The 16627-nt window shown below is 48.1% G+C and overlaps 1 protein-coding gene across 2 annotated transcripts in view; it reads left to right on the forward strand.

The window, feature by feature from the left end:
• Nucleotides 1–8633, forward strand: part of EFCAB8 (EF-hand calcium binding domain 8) — a 57813-nt gene extending 49180 nt beyond the window's left edge. The window contains exons 24-28 of one of the 2 annotated variants that reach the window (XM_025001193.2): nt 587–755; nt 4631–4763; nt 6328–6532; nt 6616–6714; nt 7940–8633. In XM_025001193.2, the coding sequence (XP_024856961.1) occupies nt 587–755; nt 4631–4763; nt 6328–6532; nt 6616–6714; nt 7940–8236 (903 nt within the window). In that variant the 3' untranslated portion in view covers nt 8237–8633. Of the gene's footprint in view, nt 1–586; nt 756–4630; nt 4764–6327; nt 6533–6580; nt 6715–7939 lie in introns of both variants that reach the window. The other variant, XM_059893017.1, reaches the window with a different exon arrangement.
• The last annotated feature ends 7994 nt before the right edge of the window (nt 8634–16627 follow it).

Consider the following 16627-nt stretch of genomic DNA (forward strand, 5'->3'; position numbering starts at 1 on the left):
TATGATAAAACATGTCCTCCTTCATTAATTTTGTTTTATTTGAAAATAGTCTTGGATATTTACACTCATTTTCCAATTAAGTAGGATTTTATTCTTTCATAGTACATTGTGATATATCACTCCATTTCTCACCCTATTCCATGCCTGATGCCCAACTAAATATCTTGAAAAAAAGACCTGGGTTCTTGTCTAACCCCATCACTTTCTAGCTGTGTGGTTCTGGGCTGATTACTGAATGTTTCTGACTCTCACTTCTCTCCTCTCTGCAGTGGTGAGACTCATACACATCCCATAAGGTTATTCTGATGTGCAAACGAAATAATCTGTACACAGGAAGCGGGCAAGCAATACAACAATATGCATTTTTTTTTTTAAATGATTTTACTGAAGGGACCAGTGAGGGCCAGAGAAGTGCTTGGATTTACATAAGGTCACCAGAAAGTTCATGTGGGGGTGTATCTAGAACTAGAACTGTGGCCCATGTCCCAGCTCCTTCCAGAAGCCTCTGCTACCTCCAGCCCTGGGTGCCCTCTGCTGAGCCAGCGTCTTGGGAGTTTAATTAATTCTCTTGCACTGTCCCCTGTAGGTGGAGGCCGGCCAGACCATTTCCCTGATTCCACCCCAGCTTCTGATTAGCTGGAAGGCCCATTTGGATAGTGTGGCAGACATCCTATATGTGGACAGTCTCCAGCTGGTTATAAGTGCTGGCCAGGACCGGGACGTCAAGGCTTGGAAACTCTCTGGTGACGCCATTGGTACGGACGGTCCTGCTGAAGCTCAGTCATGCCCCATGGCCCTTCCTGGCCCTGACCCTGTTAGAACACAAGCTGGCATAAACCTCATATCCCATGGGGTGGAAGTTTCAGACCACAGCAGCTGTCTTTCCTCAAACAGTATCACAAGGTGTGAGTCTGTCCAATTGTCCATTCAGCAGTCTGTCCATCCGCTCATTCTCTCATCTGCTCAACACTATTTGCCTTTGCATATCAGATCATATATCTGATAAGGTACAGTCCATTCTCTTTTTAAAAATAAACTTAATTCTTGAGGTATAACATATGTAATGAAAAGCCCACAAACCAAAAGTATTCTCAGCTTAGTGAATTTTCAGGAGGTAAACGTATAGCCGTATAACCACCATTGTATCAAGAAACAGAACATCACCAGGACTCAGGGCTTCCCTCACCTCCTGACCCACTGTCTCTACCAACACCTTTCCGAAAGTAACCACTGTTCTGGTTCCTAAATCCAAAGCTTATATTAGTCTTGCTTTGAACTTTGTCTAAATGGAATCATTTGATAGTTTCTCCCTTGTGTCTGGCTTCTTTCTCTCAAACACCATATGTTTGTGCCATTCAGCCATTCGTTGACTGTAGCAGCTCATTCATTCTTCCTGCTGAGTGGTATTCTGTTGTTGATACCGTACTTTATCTATCTGTGCTATTGTTGGTGGGCATTAGGCCTATTGTAGGCTATTAAACGGAGAAGGCAATGGCACCCCACTCCAGTACTCTTGCCTGGAAAATCCCATGGACGGAGGAGTCTGGTGGGCTTCAGTCCATGGGGTCGCTAAAAGTCAGACATGACTGAGCGACTTCACTTTCACTTTTCACTTTCATGCATTGGAGAAGGAAATGGCAGCCCACTCCAGTGTTCTTGCCTGGAGAATCCCGGGGACAGGGGAGCCTGGTGGGCTGCCATCTATGGGGTCGCACAGAGTCGGACACGACTGAAGCGACTTAGCAGTAGCAGCAGCAGGCTATTAAAAACAAACACTGCTGTGAACACCCTCATACAGGTTTTTTTTTGAACAAGTGTATGCATTTCTGTTAGATATGTATTTATAATGGAATTGCTGAACCACAGAGTATACACATTCAGTGTCAGTAGATGCTTTAAACTATCTTTCAAAGTGCTCACCAGTTTTCACTCTTTCACCAGCTGCATACAGCGGCTCTTACTGAGTCATAACTTTGTGACTGCTTGATATCGTCATTGCATTAAATTTTAGCCATTTTGGTGAATATGTAGTGGCATTTTATTGTGGTTTTAATTTGAATCCCTGATGAGTAGAGGTTGAATATCTATTTATGTATTTATTGATCATATGTTTATTGATCAATTGTATATTTTATAGTTGTCCCATGTCTCTCATTCTCTCTTCTGTTCTTTACATTTTTTTTTTTTCCTGTCTCTGCATTCCATTTTGGATATTTTCTACTGACCTGCCTTCCAGTTCGTTAATCTTGTCTCCTATGTGCAGTCTGCTATTAAATCCATCCAGATACTGTATTTTTTAGTTCTACAACACTCATTTGATTTATTCTACAAATGTCGATTCATGGTTGAAATTCTGCTTCTTTTCCTCCATTCTATTCATATTTTCCTTTATTTTATTTAACATTTTTACAACAGTTGTTTTAAAGTATTTACCTATTAACTCCAATGTCTGAATTATCTGTGAGTCTGATTCTAATGCCTATTTCTTCTTTTGATTATTGGTTATATTTTCCTGCATTTTCACATGTCATGTATAGAAAAACTCCATGAAACCAAACCAAACAAAAACCCAACCCAAATCAAGCTGAACTTTCCTGAACTTTGTAGAAAAGAAACTGCAAAGACTGAAGCCGATATGATTTTCCTCCAGCGCGTTGCTCTTTCCTCTGCATAGCGCTTCTCGTCTCAGTGCGGTTAGGAAGTGAGCTGGGTTGGGGCTGGATTGTAGCTCCAGGAGCCCTAGTTTACTTCTGGGTTCAGCTGATTCCAGGGTAAAGCCTGTTGTGTTTGCTGTTGGCTTCTTCCTCCAGTGAGACTCTTGACTCCTAGTGAGCTCATTCTGTCTTTCTAGCCCAACCCTCAGAACTTAAGCAATTGCAGGCCCTGATCTTCTTTCCACGTGGCGACCGCTCATTTGTCCTATGATCTCTAAGTCTGTTTTTGTTTGTTTCATTTGTCTGTTTCGTTTTTTAGATTATATAACTAAGATCATGAGGCATTTGTCTTTCTTTAACTTGTTTTACTTAACACAGTACTTTCCAGAGCCACCAGTGTTGTCACAAATGGCAAGATTTCTCTTTTTTTATGACTGAGTCATATTCTCTAAGCTCTCCTGTAGGGAAAACAACCATGCCTTTGGGACTCCACTAGACTTAATCTGTCATGCCAGCCAGATTGGCTCTTAGAAACTCTGCTGGTTTCCCTATCTTTGGGTATCTTTCTTCTGCTAAACGGAGCCTGATTCTCACTCACCATGTGTCCATACTCAGAAAATTGCTCCCAGAGAAAAAAGCAGTTCCCAATTTTAGTTCTTCTGGGAAGGACTCTTTCCTTTCTGTAATTTGGTTTGTCTAGTCTTCTCTGCTTCTATAGCTCTCCAGTGATTTTTTTAAATACAGTTTTTAGAAGTTCCTTTCCATTTACAGTTATTACAAAATATTGGCTGAATTCCCTGTGTTGGGCAGCGTACATCCTTGAGCCTGTCTTACACCTATAGTTTGTACCTCCCCGCTGGTAATCACTAGTTTGTTCTCTGTATCTGTGAGTCTGCTTATTTTTTATTATATTCATCAATTGGTTCTATTTTTTAGATTCCACTTATAAGTGATATAATGTTTGTCTTTGACTGATTTATTTCACTTAGCATATAGCCTTCAAGGTTCATTCTTGTTGCCACAAATGGTGAAATTTTGTTTTTTCTTTATGACTGAGTAGCTTTCAGTCATAAAGTAGCTTTTTACATATCAATTATATGTATTGATATACATACCACATCTTCTTAGGTTGCTTCCGTATCTTGGCAATTATAAATAAAGCTGCTATGAACATTGGGCTGTATCTTTTTGATTTTTTTTTTTGCATGTATACCCAGGAGTGGAGTTGTTGGATTGTATGGTAGTCCTATTTTTAGTTATGGAGAACCCCCTATGCTGTTTTTCACAGCGGCCGCACTCATTTACATTCCCACAAATAGTGTACAGGGTTCCTTTTGTTCCAGATCCTCGCCAACATTCATTATCTGTGTTCTTTTTGATGATCGCCATTCTCATTGGTGTGAGGTGATATCTTATTCTTCTCCAGTGATTTGTAAAAATATGACTTTGTAACACATCTGCTTTGGTTTTCTTAATTAAAAAGAATTCTGCAGCATGAAAATGGCCTACAACTCACTATGCCCTGCCCAGAAGTAGGACTTATATTTCTCTATTCTTACTACCTACTTTCTACCCCAGCCCTGATCCTCCACAGACCCATTCCTAATCTCACATCTGATAGGTGGCTGATAGATGCCTGTAGTCTTGCACCATTGCCATTTTATGTGTGAGCCACTTAAAGCCTGTCTGAGGACTATTCAGTCATTGCCAAAGAACCTTCTCCATCTTAGCCTATATGTGAGGCAGGATGCTTTAGGCCTGAACTCCAAGTATACCCTAGGGTTAGGGTCTGACTCTTCCAGATATTTGCCAAGTAGCTAGCATAATGCCTGGGATATGTTGGGCATAGTTAGGTGTAGGCCAGGAACAAGGGATTGCTGGCTGCCTCTTGAGGGTGGATGGTGAGGGACAGAGTGTTTAGAGGAGGGAGTGGCTGGCCAGTCCTTGCTACTGAACTGGGTCTGGTTAAATCACAGGGACGTTTGGCTTGAGTGTTTGGAAAAGGCTGCAGGATACCCCAATGATGACTGATGGCGAACTAAATGAAAGATTAAAGAAAGAGGGTGACTTCTTCGACCCCAATGAGAAGACCTTCCATCTAGAGCTGCAGTGAGTTATCACAATGGTCACTAGTCACTGGTCAACTGGTTAACTCTGGTCTGGATCCCAGGAGCCCCCCCTTGTAGGGTAGTGCTGGGCATATGCAGGCAGGGCCTTCAGAATGTCACAGGTATGGGAATTGCAGGTGACTTGACTCTACAGGTGGTGGCTGTGGCCTCAGAGCCCGAGGCTCCGTACTAGCCCAGATCAGCTGTAAGACTGAGCAGTGAAAACCAGAAAATATAAAACCCAAGTCCTTAGATGGGGACCCTGCTCCAGAATCAGGGCCCCTGCTGGGACAGCCCAGGATTCTGGTCTTGACATATGTGTTATTTCTCTGAGTTGGGGGAGGCAGGTTGCTTGCTACCTGTTCTTTCCTCTACAGGTTCCTCCTCCACCTGTGCTCTATCCCTATTCCTGACCAAGTCTCAGATAAATTTTTTGTTGTTCAGTTGCTAAGTCATGTCCAACTCTTTGCGACCCCATGAACTGCAGCACACCAGGCTTCCCAGTTCTTCACTATCTTCCAGAGTTTGCTCAAACTCATGTCCATTGAGTCAGTGGTGCTATCCAACCATCTCATCCTCTGTTGTCCCCTTCTCCTCCTGCCTTCCATCTTTCCCAGCATCAGGGTCTTTTCCAATGAGTCAGCGCTTTGCATCAAGTGGCCAAAATATTGGAGCTTGAGCTTCAGTATTAGTCCTTCAATGAATATTCAGGACTGATTTCCTTTAGGATTGACTGGTTTGATCTCCTTGCATCCCAGGGACTCTCAAGAGTCTTCTCCAGCACCACAGTTTGAAAGCATCAATTCTTTGGCACTCAGTCTTCTGAGAGATGGTCCAACTCTCACATCTGTACATGACTACTGGAAAAACCATAGCTTTGGTTGGGTCATTCAAAAAATATTTATTGACTGCCAGGTTGTGCTAGGTTCTGGACATCCAAAACTACCCAGACATAGGTCCTGCCTCAGAGAACTCCCAGTCCACTGAGGGAGATGAATATGTAACCCATGGCTACAGTTCTATGTGGTAAACAATAGGACTATTAAGACAGGCTTGGCTCAGAGGATAATCACCTGACTGGGTGGAGCAAGTAAGGAAGGCTTCATAGAAGAGAGATTTTGGAGTTGGGTTTTGTCATGTAGGTAAGAGTTTGTCAGGCACCATAGAGTCCTCGTGGCTCCTATGCTCCTGTCAAGGCTTAGGCTTTTACAGTCCTGTCAGGATATATCAACAAGACAGAGGCAAGGTTCCCCTTGCAGGGAGAGGAAGTTTAGGTGTTCTACAAGGGGAGGCCCAGGGGAAGTCTGGATGGGGTGTCAGGCCTCCATAGAAGAGTATGTCGGGTGGTGGGAGGTGTCGTAGGACTTGTTGGAGGCCAGGATAAGCAGGGCTTTGTTAGTGTTAATTGAACACTTGCCCATTGATGGGCCCTGGGCTGTACAGCCTCAGGGGAGGGATGAGAAGGTTGGAGAGGATCCAGCCCAGAAAGGAGAAACCTGCCTGGGGAGGGATGTCCCACCACGTGGTACAGAGGGCATCTTGTGAAGGAAAGCCCCTCACATCAGGGAGGAGCGAGATCTTGCTGAGGCCCTGATGTACCAGCGGCGGGAACAGGTAGTCCTCTTGGATCTGCTGAATGGGAAGGCAGACACGGAGGCTAAAGCCTGGGCCAGGCTGCAAAAGATAACCCCGATGTCCCCATGGACTGGAAAGCGCTCCCCGGAAGACATTGAGGATACCTGGTGCAAGTGGGAATCCAAGGGCAAGCAGGTGAGGCTGGCGGGGCACTGAGTGGGTAGGGAAGCCCTCAACCCTCAGCCCCGAGCCCTCGCCCTTGCCTGGGACCCCTGCAGGAGAGCAAAGTGCTGGGAGCAGCATACAAGCCCAAGGAGCGGTTGCGGAGCCCTGGACTCCTGTTCACCAACGTGCAGTATGGCTGCATGAAGCACCAGGTGAGTCAGGGTGGGGTTAGCTCCCTGAGATGCTGGGCCTAGGGGCTGGGGCTCCCACCTCCATCATGCCCACATGGCCCTCCAGTGGGAGTGAGGGGCGCACCTTTCCTTAGCAGGATTCTGGGCCATAGGCAGCTCTGGGATGAAGCTGGTCTGGCTGGTTTGTTTGCCAAGGCCCTGCTTGAGGCCATGGACACAGTTTTTGTCCTTGAGGACAAACCTCATCAAGCCTATGGGAGGAGGTTGTTTGTGGACTTGGAATCTGTTGCTCGCCTTCAAAGCATTTTTCCCAGAGTCTGCTTGTTTGCTGGGCTTCCCTTGTAGCTTAGTTGGTAAAGAATCTGCCTGCAGTGCAGGAGACCCCAGTTCAATCCCTGGGTCAGGAAGATCCCCTGGAGAAGGAAATGGCAACCCACTCCAGCATTCTCGCCTGGAAAATCCCGTGGACAGAGGAGCCTGGTGGGCTGCAGTCCATGGGGTCGCAATGGGTGCCATTCTGGAGTAGACACAGGGCCTCATGGTGCTAGGCACACAGTCAGCAAGAGACAGAGGGAGTGGAACAGGCCTGTCCTTGGGGAGAGAAAGGGACCAGGGACTTCGGACAGACCAGCCTAGAGTCCCATCCTGCCTCTTGCTTGGGCAGATCCCAGCCTCTCTCAACCTCTTCCTCCTCCTCGGGGGAGCTCCCATCCTCTGGGATGTGGACTCAAAGGCAAACCCCTGGCCCCAGGCTGGGGAGGGGCCAGTGCCAAAAAGGAACTTGGCTTCCTTGCCCTTTCCTGGAGATGGGCCTCCCAGCACAGCGTGGCGAGTGCTGCTGGGAGAGGTGGGGGCATGTCTGGAGAGTTCCTTGCATTCGAGCCCCACTCAGGGTCCAGCTCGAGGCCTCATTGTGAGATGGGGATGGTCCAGCACTGACCTCACAGGACTGTTGGCAGCACCAAGAGAAGGGCTGGGGGCTGGGCCTGGTGCCCAGTGGGCTCACTGCTCGGCCAAGTGTGGTCATCACTAATGTTGCTGTTCAGTCGCTAAGTCACGTCCTATTCTTTGTGGCCCCAATGACTGCAGCATTCCAGGCCTCCCTGTCCCTCCCAGGTCATCAGCAACAGGCGTGCAACTCTGGGGATGGCTCCTCTCTCAAAGGAAGCCCCCAGAGTCCATCCTCCCTGGGAACCTGCTCTTGGCCCCTGCTGTTCTCCACGCTCCCCTGCTCTGTTCCCTGCAGATCTCACCTCAGATCTACCAGAGCCTGCACTTCAGTGAGCTGGCGTCCACCCAGAACCCTGCCTTCAAGACGCAAAAAGTCCTGGACCAGCAGAGCTGGCTCACCCTCCTGGTGACCCAGCGCATCCGGAAGGACCTGGGTCCCTACAGGGACACCGTGCCTGAGCACCCGGCCAGCTCGCCCACCACCACGGCCTCCTCGCCTTCCTCACCCTCACTGTCAGCCTCGGGCTCCGGGCTCCTGGCGTCTGGCCTGGCCCCTTCCTCATGGTCCCAGCCCTCCCGATCCTTTTTGTAGCCCCCATCCACTCCTGCACCCTGTCCTCCCCCGTGGACCTGTCCCAGGTATCCGGGCACGTCCTGCAGAGGCTGGTGTCTTCCCTGCCCCACGGCCCCTCCCTCAGGCTGCTCTCCAGGCCTCTGAAGGCCCACCTTCCATCCTCCCACATTAGGCTCTGAGGTGGCCCATCCTCTCTCCAGTTCGCCAGCAGGGCCACCAGGCTCATGAGGTCCTGTCTGTCCCTGGCTTACCCTCTGCCAGGCCCAGAGGGTACAGACCTCGCCCTGGCTCTCCCCACTCTGCCATCTGGTGAAGCCAACCTTCTTCGCCAGAGTCCTGGAGAAGAAAAATAAATGTTCTCAGATGTTGAAGCCCCACCAGCCTTGGGATTGGGCTGTGTGTCCCTCACACCTTAGGCACCAGGCTGTGTCTCTGATTTGGGGTTGTGCTCCCCTAGGCAAGGGGATGTGGGGAGGAGAGTCCCTCCTCTCAGGACACCTGGTGTGGCTGGCTGGCAAGTAACAGGCCAAAGCAGGGGCAGGGGCTTCACAGGCCCTGGAGGTGCTGTGGTGGGTAGTGTGAGTGAGCGGAGAGGGGGAAGCAGCGGAGGAGAGGAGAGGAGGTCAGCCAGGCGGGTGGGACCTTGAAGACCAGGAAAACACATCTGGAGTGACTCTGAGTGAGACGGGAGCCATTGCAGGGGCTGGAGCCAGAGTGCGACATGATGGGATTGAAGCGGAGCCGAGAGGAGGCTGTTCTGAGCAGCGATGGCGGAGCTGGTCAGAGGGTGAGGGGGATGGTCAGGAGGTGAAGGTGGGGGGTGCCGATGTGCAGAGCAGACTGTGGGGGTGAGAGTGTCTTGCCCGACTTGGCTGGTTTTTGTCCTGAGGCCTGTACACAGCAAGTCCTACTGAACTCCCAGGAAGGTAGTCATCTTCTCCCCATTTTACAGAAGGGAACAGAGGCTCAGAGAGGGGAAGTAACTTGCCCGGGGTCATCCAGCATGGAAGCCAGAGTGGGATCCGCGCCCAGGCCAGGCTGACGCTTAAGCCCAGCTTCCCTCTCCTGGGTGCCTTTGCCCTACACTGGCTGGGTGACCATCTGCCAGGACTAAATCTCTCCCAGTCCCGTCTGGAAAGCTAGGCAGATCCTCCTGGTGATTTAAAAGATTAAAATAAAAGACACTGTTCTCAGTGGGTGGCACTGGATAGATAGTTTAGGGCTGAAGATCTCTCAGAGTGGAGGAGGAAAGAGATACCTCTAAAGCCTGGTGAGAGAATCCAGAAAATCCAGGTCTCTCAATCCTAGTCTCTCAACGCTATCCCACCTGGCTTGCATACCTCCTGGGACAAGGGCCTCAGTCCTTGCAGAGTTGGGGACTGTTAGAACATCCTTCCTTGGGTGGCATCCACGTTTACTTCCTGCTCTGGCCCAGTTCTGTCCAGGAAGGTGATGAGGAGGGAGGCAGTGGGGATGCCAGACCGTGTGCCCCCAGCTTCTTACAGGGGCCACAGGAGAGACCTAGTGCCCACTACGGACCCCTATCACCAGCCCTTCCTTTCCTGGACACCCCGTCAGCAGTGACTGCAGAGCCAGATAGCCAGGCTGGAATTCCTGCCCTGCAACTCTTGAGCTGCGTGACCACATGCAGGCCACATCCCTCTCGTTTCCCAAAGTTGTGCCTCTTTCGAGGGGCTGCCAGGAGAAGAGGGCAGGGGGCGGTACAGTGAGTTCCCATCTACAGGTCCAGCAGGGCAAGCCCTCCATGAAGGGTGCTTATTAGGGTGATTTTTATTTCTCCCCTCCCTTGCGAAGCCCAGGTCTCAGGTATCCTAGGATGTTGCCTGATGTGTCTGTGCTCTTTTGAAGGGTCACCTGAGACCTTCCTTCCTGTCACAGAGGGACCTTCTGGAGGGCATGTCCTCACTTGGCCACATGGTGGGTTGGTAGCATTGATGGGAGACAAACTGGCAGGTTAAGAAGGGAGAGGGCGCCGGGAGGTCTGCTGTTCTGAGCTCTGGCGGTGAACGAGGCCTCCCTTTCCTCCCCTTTCTGACTCCAGAACCACTGCCAAAGCTGAGGGACTCAAAGGACTTGGGGCTGAGTGTTGGGGACAGACCCCTCCTGGAGCCCAGCCCCAGGGAACTGCCCCAGGGCCAGTGTCTGAGAACTGAACAGAGCAGGAGGCTCTTTACCAGCGTGAGAGGCAGGACCAGGTGGTGTCCACACACCCAGGATGGAGGGGATTCTAGGACCCCAGAGTCTGGGCCAGCCTTCCAGGCTACCTAGAGCTTCCCATAAGCCTGTAGGCCCCATGATGGGGAAGAGGGGTGGATAGGGGCACTCCAGTTTATGCTCCCTGACCTTGACCATGACACATGGTAACCAGCAGTCTCAATCCCTCCTCTGTAGAGATGAATCATCCCCAGAGCCCTGGGAGGGTGAAAGTGGCCTGAGAAACCACTGTGACCACTGTAGGGCTTCCCACTGCCCAAGCTGTGTGCTTCCTCAGAGCTGGCTCTGGTTTGGAGAAGTAAAGGCTGTATTATTTCCTCCACTTTGTGTGAAGGGCTCATAGCCATCATCACAATTGACAAGGGCCTTCCATGCCAGGATCTGGGGGCCTCAGTTCACTCTGACCTCTGGGAGGAGGTGAGGACTAGCGTCTCCTAGGCGCATATGGGGAAATTGAGGCCAAGAGGGAAACTTTGTCCAGGTCGCAGGGTGAGGGAGCTCAGGACAGGGGCAGGGCCTAGGATTTTGCCTCATCACTGGTTCAGGCAGCTCTGAGTCTTGCAGAAGGGAGGCCCTGCCCATCAGCCCCAGGCCTACCTGGCCTGGCATTCAGGGATTAATAAGGATTAATGAAAATCCTGGGGCTTGAGCTAGGCTTACCAGAGGCGCCACTCCGGGGACCGTGGGGGATGACTTGGCGCTCTGTACCTCCGGTTCTGTCTTGGTCACTGCAGAGAGTTAACTCCCACCCTGGCTGGCCGCCTGCTCCTCTGCTCCTGTCTAGTGGGTGGGCCGGGTGGTGGGAGGGCGGCAAGCCTTGTGCATTGTGGGCCTGGAATGGGGGTGGGCCGCGAGACCCCTTTGTTCTCCTGCAGGATGCTGCCCCAGAGCCAAGCCCCTTCTGATTAGAGCAGGCCTATGTTGTGGACCTTGGATTGCTCTGGGTCCCTCTAGGGGTCCATCATGACAAATAGATGGGGAAAAAATGGAAACAGTGACAGACTTTATTTTCTTGGGCTCCAAAATCACTGTGAATGGTGACCGCAGCCATGAAAGTAAAAGACGTTTGCTCCTTGGAAGAAAAGCTATGACAAACTTAGCATATTAAAAAGCAGAGACATCACTTTGCTGACAAAGCTCTGTCTAGTCAAAGCTATGGTTTTTCCAGTAGTCACGTATGGATGTGAGAGTTGGACCATAAAGAAGGCTGAGTGCTGAAGAACTGATGCTTTCGAATTGCAATGTTGGAGAAGACTCTTGAGAGCCCCTTGCACTGCAAGGAGATCCAACCAGTCAATCCTAAAGGAAATCAACCCTGAATATTCATTGGAAGGACTGACACTGAATCTGAAGGTCCAATTTGGCCACCTAATGTGAAGAGCTGACTCATTGGAAAAGACCCTGATGTTGGGAAAGATTGAGGGCAGGAGAATAAGGGGACAACAGAGGATGAGATGGTTGGATGGCATCACCAATTCAATGCACGTGAGTTTGAGCAAACCCCGGGAGATTGTGAGGGACAGAGGAGCCTGGCATGCTGCAGCCGATGTGGTTGCAAAGTGTCAGACATGACTTGGCGACTGAACAACAAGGGGCCCGTCTCCTTGTCTGTGCAGTGGGGTTGTTCAAAGGCTCTGGGGACTGCAATGCCCAACCCAGGGTCTAGTGATTTTGAAGGACGGGTGCTGTGGGGCATGGAAGGGACACTTCTGGGGCAGGTGAAGGGAGGACAGTGGTGAGTAAGGAGGACCTGAATAAAGCAAAAGGCTGAGCTGCCTGCAGTGAGGGGTCCTGGTGAAGAGCAGCCCCACCCCCTCCCCGTGGATGAGAGCCCCCTGGCTGTGCCCTTCCCTGCAGTCTGTGCACCTACTCAGCAGCCTGGAGTGGGCGGGACGGGCAGGCTGCTCTCTGGGGCACAGTGGGGACAGACCCTGGAATCCTGCCCTCCCTTCGGCTTCCATAATCAGTCCACCTGAACCGACTGGAATTTGAAATGATGTGAGAGGGCTTGGGTGGGTGAGCAAGCACTTTGGGCCAGGAAGGTCTGGGTTGGTGTTGCAGCTCCGCCATGGCCCCTTCCGTCACCTTAGGAAATGACTCCACCTCTCGGTGCCTCAGTTGCCCTGTCTGTAGGGAGGCTTGGTCCCTGTGGTGAGGAGGAGGTGGGAAGATGAGTGTGAGCGCACCTGTGCATTATGGAATGTTTGTGGACGATACGCTTGTCCGTCTAGAAAACTCAAGAGGGAGAGGACCATGGCGGAGTGAGGTTGCATGATTTTCTTCCACAGCAGCTGTGACCATAGAGAATGTCCCTGAGGGTAAAGATCCCATTTACAATCAGCCTAAAACTGATTAAAATATCTGGAACTAAAATCTGACCAGAAAGGCAGAGAATTCATATGAAGAAAGCAATGGCACTTCATTAAAGGTGTTGAAGTAGGATCCCATGTTCCGGAAGGAGAAGAGCTGACGTGTGGCCAAGACACTTAGTTTTCATCCACGAATTCATAAAACCAGTGCAAGTTTAGCTGTTAAAAAAATGCAACTTGACAAAGCTGATTCTAAAGTTTGCCTTGACAGACTTCCCTGGTTGTCCAGTGGTTAGGACTATCTTCCAACGGAGGGGATGTGGGTTCGATCCCTGGCCAGAGAACTAAGATCTCACATGCTGAGAGGCAACCAAGCCTGCATCCCATAACTACTGAGTCCACATGCATCAACTAGAGAGAAGTCTGCAGGCTGCAACTAAGACCTATTGCTGCCAAAAAAAGAAAAAAATGCTTGCCTTGAAAGAGAAGTGTATGAAAAGCAGAAATAAAGAGAATGGTACTCAATATAGCTCCTGGAGGAGGAAATGGCAACCCAGTCCAATATTCTTGCCAGGATAATCCTATGGACAGAGGAGGGGACAGTCCATGGGGTTGCAGAGTCAGACACAACTTAGCCACTGAGCATGCGCGCACACACTCAGTATAGCACATACCAACACACATTCCAAAGCTGGAGTAACTTGAAGAGTACGGTTTCGTACAGGACAAAGCAGGGAACCCAATGAAGTGATGAAGCCCAGAGGCTCTGCACTGACTCTGTTTCCAAGCTACAGATGGAAGATGGATCATTTAATACAGTATTGTGGTTTCTAGGAAGCAATTTAGTTTTAAAATTAAACTAGATCTCTACCTTACACCAGGCATAAAAATAAATTTCAGATGCATTATAAAGCTTTTACACATTTAAATCTTATATGTGTGCACCAAAGAGCTCATATCTATATCTACAGTATGTAGGTATGTATATACATCATATATAAATTATAAAATTACTAGAAGGAAGTATAGGAATATATTGTTGTAATCTTGGAACTGGGCAGAACCTTCCTAGCAACACATACATCTTAGAAGCTACAAAGGAAAAGGCTGATTTGACTTTGTACATAACATTTTCTAAAAAAATAAAATACTTTGAATAAAGTTAAAAGACAAAATTTTGGAAGAAAGTTGTAGGATGACTGGAAGAGTGAGATTGGGAGAGGCATTTGGGGGAGGGAGTGGGGTGTCTCCGGATTCACTTTTCCTCAAACCTCAATATGGTGCGTTAATAACATTCTTACTAATAACAAGAATAATTTTCATAGAAACTGTGGGATAATACCAGGTTGGATATGTGTGGCTCCCAGGTCCACTGAGTGCTGGGAGGGACAGGGAGTGTCAGGATGCTGTGATCCCTTGAAGCCCCCTCTGACCATGGAGACCATCAAAGGACAAGCCCTGGGGCCATGTGCTGGAGGGTGACCAGGGGCTGGTGAGTCCCCAGGGGCTGGTGAGGAGCCTGGCTGATGGCCAGAGGGGCAGCTTCTGCAGCAGGACAGAGGCTTGTCCAAGGTGATCTCTCAGGAGACAACTATGTTTCCGATTTACCTACATTTCTAATGCCCAGTTGAGCCCTTGCCAGCCTCTCCACCTGCCTGTCTCTGGCTTTATGAAGTCCCTCCCTTGAAGACTTCCTGTGCCCTTTCCAACTGGACCAGCCTGCCCCCATCTCGGACAGCATCACCTTGTCCCCAAGGACTGGGCCTCTTATCACCTGCCTGGGGCCAGAGGTTGACAGTGGTCATTTACCCATCATTCACCCAGCACCTACTGTGTGCTATACTCTGTGCTGAGAGCTCCGTGGGAGGTCCATGGCGTTTTTTCCACGGATACTCACAGTAGACACTGGCTTTAGCACTTCTGTCAGCTCTTAAGTAAATACCAGAACAGGTGGGATTCAGCTATGGCAAAGATTACACACATAAACTATGAGTGACTGGTTAGAGAACAGAAACAAAAAGCAATTTACATCTGCCTTTCTAATAGTATACTGAGATGACCTGCTATCAGAATTTATAGAATTTCCTTACAATGTTTTCAAAGTATCCCAGAGTCTCTCCTTTACGGGATTTAAAATATCTTATAACTTTTTTCAATTTTCAAAATCATAGTAATATATATAATATAATATTAATATATAATATATTGATGATATAATATATGATAATATATTATATATAATATTATAATATATACAAATATATACATAATATATATATAAAATGTAAAGTTTATCATCTTAACCTTTTCAAAGTGTATAGTTCACTGGTATTAAATATATTCATAACATTGTTACAACCATCGCTAACATCCATCTTCATAGCTCTTTCCATGTAAAACTGAAGCTGTGTACCCATTTAACACCGACTCCCCATTCTCCCATACCTCAACTGGTGGCAACCCATCTACTTTCTGCCTCCATGCATTTGACAGAATAAGTATCTCATATAAGTAGAATCATAGCACATTTGTCTTTTTGTGACTGGCTTATTTCATTTAGCATCATGTTCTCAAGGTTCATCCATGTTGCGGCATATTGCAGAACTTTTTCCTTTCAAAGACTGAATAGTATTCCATTGTATGTATAGAACACATCTGGTCTATTTCATTTATTCTGTTGATGAAAACTTGTGTTGCTTCCTGCTGTTACGAATAATGCTGCTATGAATATGAGTGTACAAATACCTCTTTGAGACCCTGCTTTTAATTCTTTTTGGTAAATATCCAGAGTGGGATTGTTCAGTCAAATGGTGTTTCTATTTTAAATCTATTTTTTTTTTTTGTAAAATGCCTTACTATTTTCCACAGTGGCTCTACATGAAGTCGCACTGACAGTACACAAGTTCCAATTTCTCTATATCCTCATCCACACTTTTTATTTTTTTTATAATAGCCTAATGGGTGTGAAGTAGTAGATCTCATTATAGATTTTTTAAAAGTCTTTTTAAAAAGGTGTTTATTTTTGGCTGCATTGGGTCTTAGTTATGGCACACGGGATCTTCCCTTGTGGAGCTCAGGCTTCTCTCTAGTTGTGGCACGCGGGCTCCAGAGTGTGTGGGCTCTGTATTTTGAGGAATGTGGGCTTAGTTGCCCTATGGTGTGTGGGACCTTAGTTCCCTGACCAGGGATTGAACCCATGTTCCCTGCATGGCAGGTGGATCCTTAACCACGGGACCACAGAGGAAATCCCTCATTGTAGCTTTGACTTGCATTTCCCTAATGATGAGTGATGTTGAATAAGTTGTCAATGTACTTATTGACCATTCATATATCTTTTTCAGAGAAATGTCTGTTCGGATGCTTTGCCCATTTTTGAATTGAGTTTTTTTTTGTGTGTGTGTGGTTGAATTTTAGGAGTTCTCCATATATTCTGAATATTAATCTCTTATCAGATATATGATTTGCAAATACTCTCTCCCATCCTGTGGGTTGCCTTTTTTACTTTGTTGATATTGTCTTTCAATGCACACAATGGACTAGAAATGTTCACACCTGGAAAAACAGAGGTCCAGAGAGGATGTGTGTTTTGTCTAATGTTACACTGAATCATCTGTGTGATGTTGAAACACTCTGTGATGGTCACAGGAAGGATTTCTCATCTCCCACCTCATCTGATACAACAGCCATGATCCTGTCTATTGAAGACGGGGAAACTGAAAGGGCTGGGTCTTGCCCAGGGTCACACTCGGGTCAGTGGCAGAGTTTGACTTGAAACCAGAAGATAAGTCACGTACGGGTGTCAGACAGCTTGGAGTTGAATCCTGGTGCTGCTATTTGCTAACTGTGACTTCTGGCAGTCAGTTTT

This window comes from Bos taurus, chromosome 13, assembly GCF_002263795.3.
Source record: "Bos taurus isolate L1 Dominette 01449 registration number 42190680 breed Hereford chromosome 13, ARS-UCD2.0, whole genome shotgun sequence".
NCBI classification, from domain to species: domain Eukaryota; kingdom Metazoa; phylum Chordata; class Mammalia; order Artiodactyla; family Bovidae; genus Bos; species Bos taurus.